The sequence below is a fragment of the Microtus pennsylvanicus genome, chromosome 8, assembly GCF_037038515.1.
Source record: "Microtus pennsylvanicus isolate mMicPen1 chromosome 8, mMicPen1.hap1, whole genome shotgun sequence".
NCBI lineage: Eukaryota > Metazoa > Chordata > Mammalia > Rodentia > Cricetidae > Microtus > Microtus pennsylvanicus.
Window position 1 is genome coordinate 38,577,885 of NC_134586.1, and position 15,779 is coordinate 38,593,663.

The 15,779-nt window shown below is 44.2% G+C and overlaps 1 protein-coding gene across 12 annotated transcripts in view; it reads right to left on the bottom strand.

Annotated features, from left to right (window-relative positions):
- Itpr1 (inositol 1,4,5-trisphosphate receptor type 1) overlaps positions 1–15,779 on the bottom strand; it is a 342,349-nt gene that overhangs the window by 110,345 nt on the left and 216,225 nt on the right. For 4 of the 12 annotated variants that reach the window (XM_075983285.1, XM_075983282.1, XM_075983279.1 and 1 more), the window contains 3 exons: positions 14,637–14,669; positions 6,481–6,516; positions 5,293–5,343 (listed from right to left, as the gene is read on the bottom strand). The exons of 4 other annotated variants lie outside the window; for them this stretch is intronic. In XM_075983285.1, the coding sequence (XP_075839400.1) occupies positions 5,293–5,343; positions 6,481–6,516; positions 14,637–14,669 (120 nt within the window). The remainder of the gene's footprint in view (positions 1–5,292; positions 5,344–6,480; positions 6,517–14,636; positions 14,670–15,779) is intronic. 4 more of the 12 variants (XM_075983283.1, XM_075983281.1, XM_075983278.1 and 1 more) reach the window with 1 other exon arrangement.

The following is a 15,779-nucleotide window of genomic DNA, read 5'->3' on the forward strand; positions in this document are numbered from 1 at the left end:
ATTTTGAAGTAGCCTCTCACAAGGATAAAGATAAAGACAGAACAGTAATTCTGAAGGGCAACTAACAACAACAACAACAAAAATGGAAAGCCCTTTGGGTTAAGCTGATAAAATTTGGACAAACTGCAAATTTTACAGGTCAGCTTCCACAAAACAGTATAAAAATGTTACTCAAGGCACGGGGTTTATCCCAAAGACCTGGAGAAGAGGAAAACGGTTTTCAGGGCTGGCCTTAAACTCACTACAGAGCTGAGAATTATCTTGAATTCTGGGTTCTTCTGTCTCTACTTGCCATGTGCTGGGATTACAGATGTGCGGCATTATGCCTGGCCAAGAAAATATTAAGATATTATAGTAAGAGTTTAAGTTAATATGGTAGTTGACAGCAAGTCTTTCTTACAAAGATGGCAGATGGGGACAAATGGTGAAGACAAAGCAACACTAGAGGAAATAGGTGGCCATTCCTAACTTGTGGGTCTAGACCCCTTTGGGGGGCTGTCAAACAACCTTTTCACAGGGATAACGGTAGACCACCAGCAAACACAGATGATTTACATTACAATTCATTACAGTAGCAAAATTACAGTTATGAAAATAATTCTATGGTTGGGGTCACCATAACATGAGGAACTGTGTTAAAGGGTCACAGCCTTGGGAAGATCAGGAAACACTGGACAAGTGGGAGATTTCAAAAACGCTGATCACAAATTGGCAATATGGATAAAACAACACCCAGATTTACTTAAATATAACACAGGAGAAAAGAGAAAGGGGGAAGAGATAAAAGAGGTAAGGACAAACGGGAGCTGAGAGCTGAAGCTGAGATATAGACAAAAACTGCCCAAACTCTTCCAGCTCTTTTAGTATGCATGTCAAGTTTACCTAATAAAAAGCTTTAAAAATATAAACAGCAATGGAATCCTGGAGAGTGGACATAATCATCTTTTTTTACAATTCCAACAGAAGCAATATGATTCGTTTCATAGCATCGGGGTGCTTGAACGAGTCACACAGGAGTAGAGCTTACTCTCAGCTCACACCTTTCCCATCCCAGTCCTGAGGGAGTCCTGGACCACCAATTCATCTCTTTCTCAGGGACAAAGTAGTAAGGTCTGGAGTCCCTCCAGGACAGCAAAAGAGAGCTAAGTGGGAAGTCTAGCAGAGGGAGGTGCTGAGAACTAGCAGGTCTCTAAAATAGCGTCAAGAGTTCTGAGGAGACCTGGAACTGAAGCATGAGTCAGTAGAATTTCAAGTGATTTGTTAAGAAGTGCTGAGAATAGGCCTGGAGACTTTAGGGAGGGGTGTTTGAGAAACGACCAAGCAGGGAGAGAACAGACCGGGAGGGTGGTGTCCTCGGGGAAGCAGGCAGCCAGGGTGAAAGGGAAAAGGCAGAAAGCCTAGATCCTGCCAACTGTCAAGGTCTACCAAGCGGCAGAGCTCCACTGCCCCGTTCATCTCCTTTGTTAATTGATGCTGGTAGCCTGAGCCCAGAGGGGCACAAGTGGATGAAGTAAACCAACAAGAGAAGGTGCTGAAAGCTTGTTACTTATTTTGAAATGAAATTGCAGGAAATGGGGGGAAAAACAAAAACAAAACCCGAAACCTCCCTTCTCCATTCCTCTCCCGAACAGAGAGCATTTCCTAGGGTCAGCTTATGAGACCCATTTCCTACCTGGACCGACAGAAAACTCATGATGCCAAGACTGTGTCCAGTGAGGAAGTCCCTTACAATATTTAAAGTATTTTTGAAATAAAATGCTTGCCAGGGAGAAAAAGTTTAAGTATGAGGTTTCTTCACGGCTGAGAAAACCCCGGTTTGCCATAAAGACACAGCTTGACAGGCGCTCTATCCCATGGGCTTGGACAAGCACATCAGCATTCTCCAAAGCAGTCCCTAGGAAACTGAGGACTTAAAAGCTGACTTCAGGAGATTACAAATGTGAAAGAAACATTCCTGAAGAACCACTAAGAAAGAAAAGGGAAAGGCAGGTGACCTCTGCGTTGAATGAGAGCTTACAATCTCCATTTTTAAAATAGCCGGATTCTAGTCTAAGTATTCTACTTAGAGTAAGAACAGGGTCTGAGTAAGGTAGGTCTCTAGTAAAGGTCTGGAAGCCCCTAACTAGATCCCCTCACAGCTGTAAAGAGACCTAAGACCAGTCACCGTGTTTTCAGACCATCTGTGTCACCATCAAGAGAAGAGTCAGGAAGACAGCAGAGCTGGGTGGTCAAACCAAAAGATGAGTGATGGGAGCCAGTCAGCAAATATGCACGTCTGAGCCTTTACACAACAATTCTACTTTGGACTAGAGGGACCCGGCTTTCAACTCTCGGTGGTTGTTCTCTTCGCAACTCTTGGTTTTGAAGGGAAACGGCAAGACTGGGGTCTGTTTGCGATTAAGCAGGCAGGAGGTAGAGAAGAAGGGAACATGTGGGCTCTGCACAGGAAGTCCATGTTGATGCAGCCCGGATGCCCAAGTGATACAGAGGGACTGCACATTTGCATTCTGCCTCTCCTCAACAGAAAAATCCTAGCAGTTTCCATAGCAACAGATGCATCAAATGGTACATTTCCCCCCATCGGAGAATATCATGAAATGTGATCATTATTGGGGGAGGGTGTAGAACACACCCCACCCACGAACCTTCCCCATTCTTATTATAAGGTCTGTGGTACATATTCATCTCACCATCAGTGTGTGTGTGTGTGCATGTAGATGTGCACACACAGAGAAACTTAAATATATAGAAAGAACAGAACAAGCCGGGCGGTGGTGGTGCACGCCTTTAATCCCAGCTCTCGGGAAGCAGAGGCAGGCGGATCTCTGTGAGTTTGAGACCAGCCTGGTCTACAAGAGCTAGTTCCAGGACAGGCTCCAAAACCATAGAAAGAAAGAACAGAACAAATAGGAATTGTTTTGGCTTATTCTTAAATAATAAAGTTGCTTTGTTTTTTTTCTGTAAAAAATAAAGATGGGGTTTTAGATAAAAAGGAACAGGGAGAAGACATGAATAAGGATTATTAAAAGTTATGCAAATCTCTAGTGTTTTCCTGTGCCATTGGTTTAATTTAAGACAAGTTAAAATCTTCAGAGAAAAGCCTTCCTAATCATCTTGATATAAATTACTCCACAGCACTAAGTTGTTCACCATGTACCAGGATAATGGCATCTGAGTGCAAGGGAGCAAACAGCGACTTCCCCAGTATTGTCACTTCAGCTTTGACACTGAGCTGTGGGGGTACACTTTCCTCCTCGCTCCTCATTGCAGTTTTTGCATCTAGAGCAAGTAAACAAATACCCAGTGTTTGTCTTCAGGTAAGAAACTTCACACATAATAAGTATTACCTAATACTGAGAAAAATGAAAAGTCAAAGAAAGTTTCATTTGTAGTAAGTGTCAGGTTCAAATAATGACAGCTCGCATATATCAGTCCTGAGCTCAGAGTTCCCCTCTATCAGAGAAGTGGCCAATGAGGTGTGTGGGAACACAGCTGCCTGCTGAACAAGGGACCCAAGAGTCAATACATCGCTTGCAAAGGAGATGGAGGTGGCCGGGTTCCCACGTTCCAGGCACCTAAAGAGCTTATCCTTTAGGCAAGGTCACCCCTTAGACTTGAGTACGGCACATCTTAGTACTTAAGACTGCCTCTGAATTTAAAAACACCTCCCTTTTCCTAACCTTTCTGTCTACACAATCACTTAAGCGTTTCAAACTACAACATGAAACTGCCTTAAACACCTGAGACGGGGCTTCGTGCTTCCTGTGTGCAGCTCAGCTCCTGTCCTAAGCAATGGAGACTAGTATCATTCCCATTTCACAGTGGAAGAAACAAAGACACAGGAACATGAACTAACTTACAAATCACACATACAGTACCTAGCAAGAGAGGGCTGTATCTGTTTCTAATATCATTTTTGTTTTGTTTTATTATGCTGAGTCCCTTGAGAAGCTTCAGGCATTAAGGGTGGCTGGGTAGTTTTGCTGGCTACTTCTAAAATATAGGGTAATTCTTCACTAGCTGGCAAAACCTGGGAAGGATGCAAATGTAAGCAACCCTAGTCAGTGAGCTGCAGGGGATATAGGCTGTTAAGGGGCATCATGTCCAAATCTGAACGCAAATGTCCTAGCAACTATCCCTTAGCTAGAGAAGTCATAAAACTTCTCTACCAAGGCAAGAAAATGGAGCAAAATCTGAGGACAGTGGGACAGGGCAGGGGCTGGGTGTATGAACAGAACAAAGGTGCTCAGGCTACCCATTTATGTCAGGAATAAATTTTCCATGACACAAAAGACCACAATCCTATTACAGTCTTCACAAAGACTGCTTATTTTGTAACCATGCGACTCTGGGAAATATGTTAAACCTCTGAGTCTCAACTCTCTGACCGGTGCTATGAGGAAGAGGGCCTTGCCACTGGGTCAGCATACTTTGTTAAAGAGTGAGACATGGACATACATGGGAGTCTTAGCACACTCCTGAATAAGTTCTCAGAACAGAGATACACAGCTGTCTTCCAGAAATGGGTACTGTGAAAACCAGTGCTGGTCCACATATTCATGCGTATATACATCTCATAGAAAATTCTTTGGCAGTACATAGCCAGCACTGTAAGAAAGTACCAATCCTTGGTCTTCGGTGGCATTCCTCTTCTAGGAATCTATTGAAAGATACACATTTGTTTCCTTCTCAGAGGATAAAAAGTGACAAACTCCTTCCTAATTTGGGGAGCTTTGTGTGACTGCTAGTGTTCAAAGACTTACTTATTGCTGTCCCACCAAAGGCTGACATGTAACATTAAATAAGGAAAGGAAACTACAAAAGCTGCGCCTCTGAAACAATCCAATGCTGAGAACGTGCCTGTGTTTGTTGGGACATGTGCTCTCCCACAGGTAAGACCCTGACCGACGGGAAAAGGAGGAAGTTAGCACTCTCACGGCTGGGCTGCTGGCAGCCTGCTTTTGTGTTTATTGTAAGCCGGCCGTAAGGCTCACCAGTCACTGTAGAAGCACAAAGCTGCCCCATCAACCTGTTCAGAAAAGCATCACGAGAGAGGAAGGTGTGTAATGCTTCCTTGGTTATTATTTGGAGCTTGGTTGTGCATAGTTCTGTTCAGGTAGACAATAGTGCTGCCAGCCAGTTTCACCTCTGTGCAAGGGGATGATTGGTCCTAAGCAATTCATGTTTGAACAATATTAACACCAACAGAAGCTGTCTTTAAATCATACTTGTGTGGTTGAGGGGGGAGTTACAGTCATTGGCTCCCAACACACGAGACTCAAGACTACATACCCTTTTATGGTCTTCCAGTTGCCTCAGGGGTGGACTTGGTTCAAGCTCCTGCTAAGCATGCAGAAATTCCATTTTAAGTATGGCACTAAGGAAACACTACCATCTTCAGCATCAGTCACAAACAAAATACATTATGAGCTCAGATACAGTCAAGGTTACATAAAAGAACTATCTTGTTTTGTGTTTTTTCCCCCAAGCTATGAATACTTTAGATTCTTTTTAGCAGCTGTCCCAACCCCTCACCCCATGACATTGTTTCAAATGAGCTTTTGGGCCAATATTGCCCTGTGGCAAAGATTATGAAAGGCAGTTCTATAGGATATGCTATTATATTAACCCAAAAGGGGCTATAAAACAAGACTCAACTGGGAAAGTCCTCATGATTCATACATGCAGCACTGAAGAGCACATGCATACGGACACCGATACATACAGTATGGGTCAGACACATTCATGAGACCAAAGCACTCCCTAACCCACCAGCACTTGAGTATTCTAATCAAACTGCTAGTGAAGAGCTCTGATTAGAATACGACAGGCTGATCGCTGGGAAACACCTGCGCTGCACCTCAGGCCTTCTAGCATCTGTGTCTGATTTTTATCATTTCCGACAGACTTCTCTCTGATAAAGAACCTTCTATTTGAACTCGAACTCCTGTGATTTTGCAACAGTGTCCGAAAGGAACTTTTCCCACCCGGAAACATGCCGGCCCTAACAGTTTCTCTGACCTTACTTCTTAACTCCCTTGGATTAACTCGAGTCCTTCATTCAGCCAGTGGATCTGGGAGCTGGGAAGGATGGGACAGGCACACTGCCTTAGGCAGCTTTCTTAGTAGCTTCTGGGAAAACTATAGACTCATGGATCTGAAGTCAATCCATACAACAGAAAGATCTTAACATTTCAGGATTCCTCACATCCAGACTAAAAAGGATTAGGAGTGAAGACCCCTCAGGGGTTCATCCTCTCACCTGGAGCTTGCTTAGTCTAGCTCTACCAAGGGAGGACTTTCTTTCTACCCGCCAACAGCCAACACAACAAGGATCAGTCCCCAGACTGCTAGATCTGGCCCCCCACCCCATGCCCATCACTGGAGTGAACGGCTCATCATGACAATGCACACACTCAAATGGGAAAACTTAGAAGCACCCGTATTTGCTGGTACTGCAAATACAGGTGTGTAACACACCTCTGTGGAGTTCTCAGCTTCCGGGGCCTGTGGTAGCTAATTGGAAGTAAAACGAAGCATGTTAGTCATGTCATTTGCATGTTACAGACCACAGAGAAGTCTGCAGACCAACACTGAGGGACAAAACATGGAGAGATCACAGATTGGTGATTTTGCTGAATCACCCATTGCATGGGGCTGGGCCATTGAGGGAGACCAGCGGCCGGATGTTTAAAGTAAATGAGATGTGGTGGGGAAAAGGCTGACTGATATGAGATACAGGTTTAAAATTAGAAAAGACTATCGCCGAGATGACTATAATTTCCACTGTCACCATGACTCGATTTGAAGTCACCAGGGAGACACACTTCTGGGTGTGTCTGTGAGGGCCTTTCCAGAGAAGTCTTATAAGGAGAGAAGATGTTCCCTGATTGTGAGTGGCACCATTGTACAAAGGGAGAAAGGAAGAAACTAACAAAGCTGGGCATTCATCTCCTCTATGTCTGACCTGTGGAACAGTGACCAGTCGCCTGGAGTATCTGCCACAGCTAGACCCAATCTCACCAGTGTTCCTTCTGAGCCACGACGGTTGTAAACCGTGAGCCAAAATAGACCCTTTTCCACCTTGCGCTGCTCTAGTCAGGCACTGTGGTACAGCAATACAAAAGCTGAAAGAATCACTAGCCAGGAGGGAAGAGCTCCCATTTGTGGGTGTCTGGCTGGGCAATGCGAGGAAAAGTTGTGCTTTGGATACTAATGGAGGCTTGGGTAAGCTCAGCAATGGGCCAAGGGGGCAGCCAGAAGCAGGGTTCCCCATTGCCATTCTGCAGGAACACATGCCTCTTCTGGATTTATGCTTCCTCCCATCTCTGCAATTCCTTGCTCCCTCCTGCAGTGGACGGCTCTGGCTGAGGCTTAGCAGGTGGAATTGACAAGCAGATGAGTTTCTGCGTTCTGAGCATGATTATTCTAACCTTATGGCTCCCTAGGAGTAGCACAGACAGGTTTCCTGGGCTTATTCCTGCTGTATGAGATAAACAGCTCACACTCAACTTCAAAATTCCTACCTCGTAGAGGAAAGAGAGGACGGTGCATCCAAGGAATACACACATGAACTCTCTCTGTCTCTCATACACATACACAGAGAGAGAGAGAGAGAGAGGGGGGGGGGAGGGAGGGAGGGAGGGAGGGAGGGAGAGAGGGAGAGAGAGAGAGAGAGAGAGAGAGAGAGAGAGAGAGAGAGAGAGAGAGAGAGAGAGAGAGAGAAGAGATAACTCAAAAAAGGGTGTGGCTAGGAAAATCTACCACTGCATATGAAGATAGTGCCACGTGTCTGGCCAAAGGACACGTGCAGAGAACAGGAAACTGATGTCAGACATAACCGTCAGATCCTACGTGGGCTGCCCTGGACCCAAGTCATGCGCCAGCAGCATGGCTGAGCAGTGCAAGGTACACTTTGGAGCCATGGACTGAAGCCGAGGTTCACACTGGAACCGTATGACCTTGGCCTCTGCTGTTGCTCTCCCACACTGCACACTGTGCCCGGCTCCTTAGGCCAGAAGCTGGCTGGGAAGTGGCCAGCCAGTCTGGAAGATGGAAACTGTGAGACCTGGGGTGGGTGTGGGGCTTCAGTGCAGCTCAAGGCAACCACTTCAGTAACCGGATCACCACAGTGGAAAAAATACCCCTAATAGAAAGCTCTTGTCGTGAAGTTTAAAAAATGGCCTTCTATTTTGTCAACTGATTAAATCCAAACTGTTTCAGCAAAGGTAGAGAGGCACAGGTGGAGGACTGCTCAGTTAGGTCTAGACGGGTGTGTGTGTGTGTGTGTGTGTGTGTGTGTGTGTGTGTGTGTGTGTATGTAATCCAACACTATCACTTCTGGGGAGAAGAAGTTGGTGCAAAGCACCCAGCCTCCTGAAGAGGGTGGGGAGAAACACGATGGCCGAAAGCCTTCAGCACAGCAAGGAAAATAAAACAGAGGTGAGGTGTGTACTGTCAGAATGGTAAACATGGTAACACAATCCAAGATGCCCCTTTAGCGCTACTCTCCGCTCTGCCTGCTTTAGGCTAAAACAAGAAACTGCGTAAACAGTTTTGCTTTCTGTTCTTAGTGGGAAACAGACACGTAAGAAACGGCAGCGTGAAAGCAACTGTCCATACACGCTAGTGCGGCCAGAGACAGGGACGGAAGGTACTGTCTTTTACCGTTTGTGTTGGCCACACTCCCGCAGACATGTCCTTTAGGTTCATTCTATATGATTAGAACAAAAGGATTACAGGCAGGGATTTCCTTCAGGAACCCAAGCAGCTACCCTCTTATTCTCCTGCCAAACAAAACCAAAGCCAAAGGAAACGAAGAAGCTGAGACCGGAACTGGTATTTTCTCCCCACCCTCACCCCCTTGTAAAACTGTCTACTTTGCCTTGGTTCTCTCTGTCCAGGGAGACATCTTCAGTTCTTCTGCAGAGGCTATCAGCATTTCTTTCTTAGAGTGAGACGGGGAATTTCCATATTTCTTCTCCCGAGATGATTGTGCTTGTTCTAAAGTTAGTTTGATTTTTAAAATGAAATTTAAATTATCTTTTTAAGGTTTTCCCTGAAAATCTTATGATGCTGTTTGGGACAGCAGAGGATGCATGGAGGCCTCGCTGTCCAGAAAGACAAGTTTTAGGGTTTTTCTATTAGTGGGTCACAAGGGAAAGGCCAGGAGCATTGGTTGATGCCACGTGATGAGGGCCTCTATCAGGCCTCTTTGGTCACCAAAGAACTTCCCTGGGCTTCTGTCTCTTCACCTGTTCAGGGAGACTGGGGCATTGTTGGGATTCCTTCCAGCTAAAGTATCAAATAATGCATCGTCTATTGTCGGTAAACTTCATTGTTAAAAACCTAATAGCCAAGTGCCCTAAAAAATATAACTTGAGTTCGGGCATGGCAGAGACCTGATCAAACCAGGAATATAATTAGGTAAAACAAGCAACAGTCCACACCAGCACTTTCTTCTCTGATGACTTAAGTCACAGTTCCTTGGGGGATAAGCTGATTCTATGGCAGTAAGATGCAGCTCTGGTAAATATAATAATAAAGGGTACATGTTCCAAAAATAGCTACGTAAATATAATACTAATATCAGTAAACACAAGGAGTATCTGATGAACGAATTTAGTTTTTCTCAGTGGTTATTATTATCATTTGACTTGAATGGCAAGGTTTCAGACAACATTTTAAGGAATAGCATTTTAAGGCATAAATATTCTAGGTTTTATTTCTCCCTCCTAGTGCATGCTGCTAACGTCGCTAATTACAGTGAGCTCTTGGAAGCTGGTGGGTGATTAACAGGCCTAGTTATGAACCTAAAAACCAAGCAGTGTACCAGACTGCTTCATCATATTGATCCTTTGATTTTAAGTCTTCCCAGGACATTCAGAGAAGCTCAGCCAAATGTAACTTAATAGAAACAAACATTCAAATGTTAAGCAAACATGTAAGTGGAACTCTGAATAGTACCTCGAGTTTCTGGACCCTCAATGTTCTTCTGGGATGAGGCCAATAATCAGGGCATCCTAACTGATGTCAATCAAGTAATGGCTTGCGTGAATAGAAGATACTCATGTGCCTACTTTACATATAAAGTATCTGATTTCTTATGGAAGGATGCACATATGCTATCATGCCTGGTAATTTTTAAAGAAGCCCAGAGACTTCCCAGGTTATTTCTGGTGTTTGCAATTCAGCAACCCCCTCACACCTGTCCATCTCTCCATCCATTCCTTTCATGTGTGTCTATTATTGGACCAGCACACAGCCGGGCCTGTGAACAGACTTGTCTTTCTACTGTCCTTAAGAGGAATTCTTCTGCAGCCCTACAGCATCCGTGTTTCTGTTAAACACAATGTTCCCATGTGGACCATCCCGACAGAAATTGAACACAAGTCAAGACATGGATGATAGATTGATACAGCAGTACAGCAAAAAGAACTTATCATTTCCGGCCCCCTAAATCAGCACTCAGCTGCTTCTTAATCTACTTATAACCTCAGGGAAAGGAAACAAAACAAGAATGAATGAGCTTGCAACTATGTTAACCAGGCCCCATCTTTTATCAGTTTCTGCGACCCCTTCATTAAGAGAAAAGAAAGCTTTAAGAAAACTGAGCCCAGAATAGAAGTTTTCTAGCATTTACAAGAACAATTTTAAATATTCACATCTGCAAATACAATTCTCTTTTTAACTGTATTTGCTTTCAGAAACAAAAATAACTTAAAAATTATATGGCTCCACCCATGTAGTCTGATGCATATCTTACAGAGAGACTTCATCAGAACTCACTAGTGTGGTCCATTATTTAAAAATGCAATCTGGCTTGACTCAATTACACCACTTCAGACATTCTGGAATAATCTCAGCATTGAAAAGAATGAAGGAAGGAAGGAAAGAAATAAAGAAAGAAAGAAAGAAAGAAAGAAAGAAAGAAAGAAGGAAAAAAGAAATAAAGAAAGAAAGAAAGAAAGAAAGAAAGAAAGAAAGAAAGAAAGAAAGAAAATAAACCCAAAAGAAGAAGCCCTGAGCAGACTCTGCAGCGGTTTCTGTGTGCTGTGAGGAGAGCTTGCTCTGTGGTTGCCAGTGTCTAAGAGTAAACACTCCTGCTGCACTTATTGGCAATTACTGCTGAAGGTCGCACATCAGCAGTGAGCCTAAATTCCAGGAAAAAAAAGAAAGGTCTTATGTAACGGCTGCCTGAATGTTGGCAGATGCCCAACTCAGCAGTTCACAGCAATGTAAAAAAGTAGGACGCCTCCACCGGGGTTGGACGTCACGAGCACGCCCCCTGAAGGTGAAATCTAACAATTTCTATGCTTCTCTGGCCCCCCACCCCCACCCCTTCAGCCTTCGCACATCCTCAAGTTTACAAAGTTTCTTGTCTGTGGCATCACTGGCTTGTAGGAGGAGCTGAAGGTGAGAGAAGCTAAGGGCACAATAAAAATAAAACCAGGTTACAGCTACCCTGGGTGACACGAAATGTCTGTCTAGTATTTTTTTCATTTTGCAGTACAGGAAAGCAAAGTTGCTCGCTGTCACCAGAGGCCTGGAGTGACATTCATTAATTCAGAGCAGATCACATCTCAAATGGAAACTAGTAGGCACGTCCAGAGAACGTCAGTGCACACCCAACTCCTTTTCAAGGACACAATGAGGAAACCTAGGTGGACCACTCTGTTAGTCCCGACTTCCGCCTGAACTCCTAGCGTGTTCTCAACAGCTAATGGCACTTCCTAGTTTAGAAAAGTAGGTGCTATCCTGCCTTGAGGCTACGAAGTTTTACCTGACCTCTGAAGTGACTACTTGACCTTCTGGCTTAGGGAACATCTCCAGATGACATTTGCCCATAACTCCAGGGAATTTTTATCATGTTTTGTGACAGACTGGAGTAATTTTTATGTTAATTTGTACAGGCTCTCTAGCAAATCTCAGCAGGGAAAATACTGTGTGCATATGGGGTCACGCTGTGTCCAGCACGTGTGTCCAACACGATGGCTGTAACCTAACAGGTTTACATCTTTAGCATCAGCTGGTGCCATTTATGACCAGTGATGGAGCTTTCTATATCTTGATGAGAGGGGTGCACAAGTACATACATGTAACAGTCCATCAAGCTTGACATAGCTCAGAAAGTTTCCTTTTCCTGCCCTTCACCCCCTGTTCTTCCTATCTCTGGTAGACAAGACCGAGTCAGGGGTAAGGATGGAAACTGCCTCTTTACTTGCTAAGAAACAGAAACACAAACACCAATACCCTCCTATTCTGGTGTCAAATGCAATTTTACTCTAGGAGGCAGATGGGAAGGGCCCATACAATGCACGTGCCTTATGAGGAACCTATGAGTCTGCCCTTCTTTTACCCTCTTCCCCAAAGGTCTGACATGGATGGAGAAGCTTGGGCTTTTTCTTTTTTCCTACGTTGTTTGCAGCAACCATTTCCTGGCATGCTCAACCGGCCTTTATCACCAAAAAGCAGTGGCTCTTCACTGATGAGGAGATGAAGGGACCAGGCATGCCTAATACTCCCCCCGACCCCCCACATTCAGGATTCAGGGCTGAGCCGGCAGGAGCTCTCATTAAACTTCTGTAGAAGCTCAGCTATGGATGCTGGCTTCCACTAGCACACGCTGGTGAAAGGTTGAGGGGTGGGGGGCGTGCTCCACAGGAGCTGTGGTGGTTTCCAGAATGGGCTGATAATAAAGGCCAATCAGTCATCTCTGAGTAGAGGGCCAGAGCCAATAGCCTGAGGGACCAGGGACAGGGTGTTGGTGTCCCAGGGTTCTGACTGTTGCCAGGGGTAACTACGCAGAGGGGAGCCACAGTTGCTTCCTCAGGGAATTTTCAAAGAATCTAAGTGCCTGCCAGAACATTCTTCCTTTATAAACAGACAGTATTCTATTTCCTAGAGTATAATTATAAACACACCTGCTCCAACTGTGGAGTCTTTCCATAAGCAAGCAATAAAGTCCTAGCCAGGAGAACCAAGTTGTATCTTGAGCAAGCAAACACATCAACTGATCACTATGGTGCAAACAGTGTCTTAATAACGCTACTTAGACTCCGAGGAGGGAGGGTTTTTTTTCCCTGACTTAGTCTATACCTAAGCAAATAGAAATTCAGTTTCAGTAGCTCAGGGAGAGAAATTTAAAGGGATGCCTTCATAACTCTAGGTAGAAACAGGAGTACTGAAGGGGCCAGCACACCAAGTTCAGCCCACAGCGACCTCCTAGCATGGAAACAATTCAGAAATGGGAAAACTACATAGGAAACAAGAAAAGACAACTGTGCTACAGGCAGTGAAGGAGGCTTTCAGGAGTCCGCCCCTCTTCACCCCTCTGCCATCCGACAAGCACATCTGCTTCAAGTGCAGGCATAATTGTGTCTGATTACAACAAAGACAAATGTGTTCACAGCGCATTCATCATAGAGAACTCTATGGAGCTAAACGGGCCACGTGTAAGCCCTGGCTAGCCATGCTCTAGCTGGGTGGGCTGAGTGGCCATTTGCCTCTCAGAATGCCATTCCTGAGGCAGCCAGTTCAAATTCATAACCACTTGTGTTGCTTCCAGACTTAAGTCTGTGGCATATCTTAACTTTCCTTAGGTGTATCTAAGCCATTTATTAAGAATTTTCAACAACAGTGTATTAAAGTGAAAAGACACTGGATAACATGTCTAATCTGGTAGCTTCATTTCATCTAAATTAAGGTATTAATTAACTAGCCTAACAAAAAAAATCAAATATAATTTTATCCCGTGTACTCTATGCACTAGGCAATAAAATCACATATGTGTGTATGTATATTTCTCTCTCTCTCTCTCTCTCTCTCTCTCTCTCTCTCTCTCTCTCTCTCACACACACACACACACACACACACACACACACACACACACACTTTCTCCAAATCATTTTTTTTTATCTTGCTGGTACCCCTACCAACTGCATATCACAGCCTAAAAACACTAAGGCTGTTGAAAATGTACAGAACAAGCAAGAGGTAGGAAGCCTTCAACCCACTCATGTACCAATGTTTCTAGGACAGTACTATAAGGGCCACTTGACAGGCCATTATAGGAAGCAACGATTGGCACCTTCATTTCTACACCTACTGGTAGTTCTTGCAGAAGAAAAGCCATGGCTACAGGGATGGATTCACAACGACTTATGGAAATATTTATGTGACACCCCCACCCACACCACGTAATGCCTTTCAACACAAACAGCAACAGAGTGGTGGGGTTGGTGTTTTGTTGTTGTAGTTTAACTTCCCAACCATGTCAATCTATTCTCTCTCGTTATGTCAGATGCTTAACACAAAGCAATGTTCCTTCGCGTTAACATCAAGAGTTAGCTTCACGCCTAAGTTAAGGACCCAGGCAATAACAGATACCTTGTCACAGCTTAGAAACTCTACCTGGATGAACGGTGGGATATCCAAGGACAAATGACAAACATTCTGGAGGAAAATACTAACACAGACAGGACCAACCCTGCTCACTCCAGAAGGCACACTACACAAAGCCAGACGCTAAACGCAGAGACCAGAGGACACAGTACAAGGCTAACTGGAAGGGTATCATGGAGACATCACCATGGGACATTAAAAACAAAACAAAACAAAAACAACAAAATTAGGACCTCGGCATTTTCCACTTCATCAATGGAAATTTGCTGGAAAAGAAGAAAGGAGGGGAGAAAAAGAGATTTGTTAGGAAGCAAAACACAAGAATCTACATGTTAGAAAATTGTAAAAGTATGCTTATGCTCAACCTTGTCACCTTCAGTGCTGCTAGACAGTGGCCATTTGAAGGAGCTTAGGCAGCATGGTCACGGCCACAGCTTGGAATGACGTCTGCTCTGGAACAGAATACGCAGCATGTGCCACGCTTCATTCACACACTGGGCAACAAACCTCACGAGTCCGTCATCCAAGATTTAAGACAGTCTTGTCCTTGCTTGTAAACATGAGATCTTGAACTGAGTGGGACTGAGAGCCAACTCCCTGAGCTTTGTTTTTCAGAAGCAGAGAGGGAGGGACAGGATAGAAGCCTAGAGTACTATAAACTCATTTGACTGCTTTACTGGGAGTCAGAAGCCCAAACTTCAGTTGGGCTCAGTCAGATCTGGGATTAGTTTCAGGGTGAAGAGACCAACATATCTCATAACCCGGGAGTGTGGGTGAGCGATAGTCACCATTTGCCCCAGTTGGATTAGTAACATTGGATCTATTGGCATCAACTGCAGGGGAATTAAAAAATCATGAGAGAATAATCTCAGTTACATTAGTCTAAGGATAGCAGGCTAATGTGCAGAAGCCCTGTCACATTCCATTTTGAAAAGTAAAGAGTTTGTCAGAAATGCTAGTAACCGGAAAGGTCAACACTCTACTCATCTAGAACCAAGAAGCTTCCATGGTTAGCAGAGAACCAACAATTGGTAAGAATAAAAACCCTGGCATTACCTGGGGTGCTCTCTCTAGAACGAAAACAGGGATTATTCAGAAGCGTAAGTGGGATGTCAAATAAGTTCTGAAATATCCTCTTACACAGTTTTTGGACTCGAATTTCTTTCAAAGCTCTTTGAATGATAATATAAACCAAGATCAGCATAATAAAAACCTACAATGAACAGCAAGAGGCCAACACTTAAGAAAACTTTGTTACTTTTTGAAGCAGGATCAAGGGGTTTGAAGATTTTCTGTGAGCTATAGAAAGATTTAGAGAAATCTTTAAGATTCCTAGCCATGGAGACGTTACCTTATTTTTTTTAACCACAGGCAAA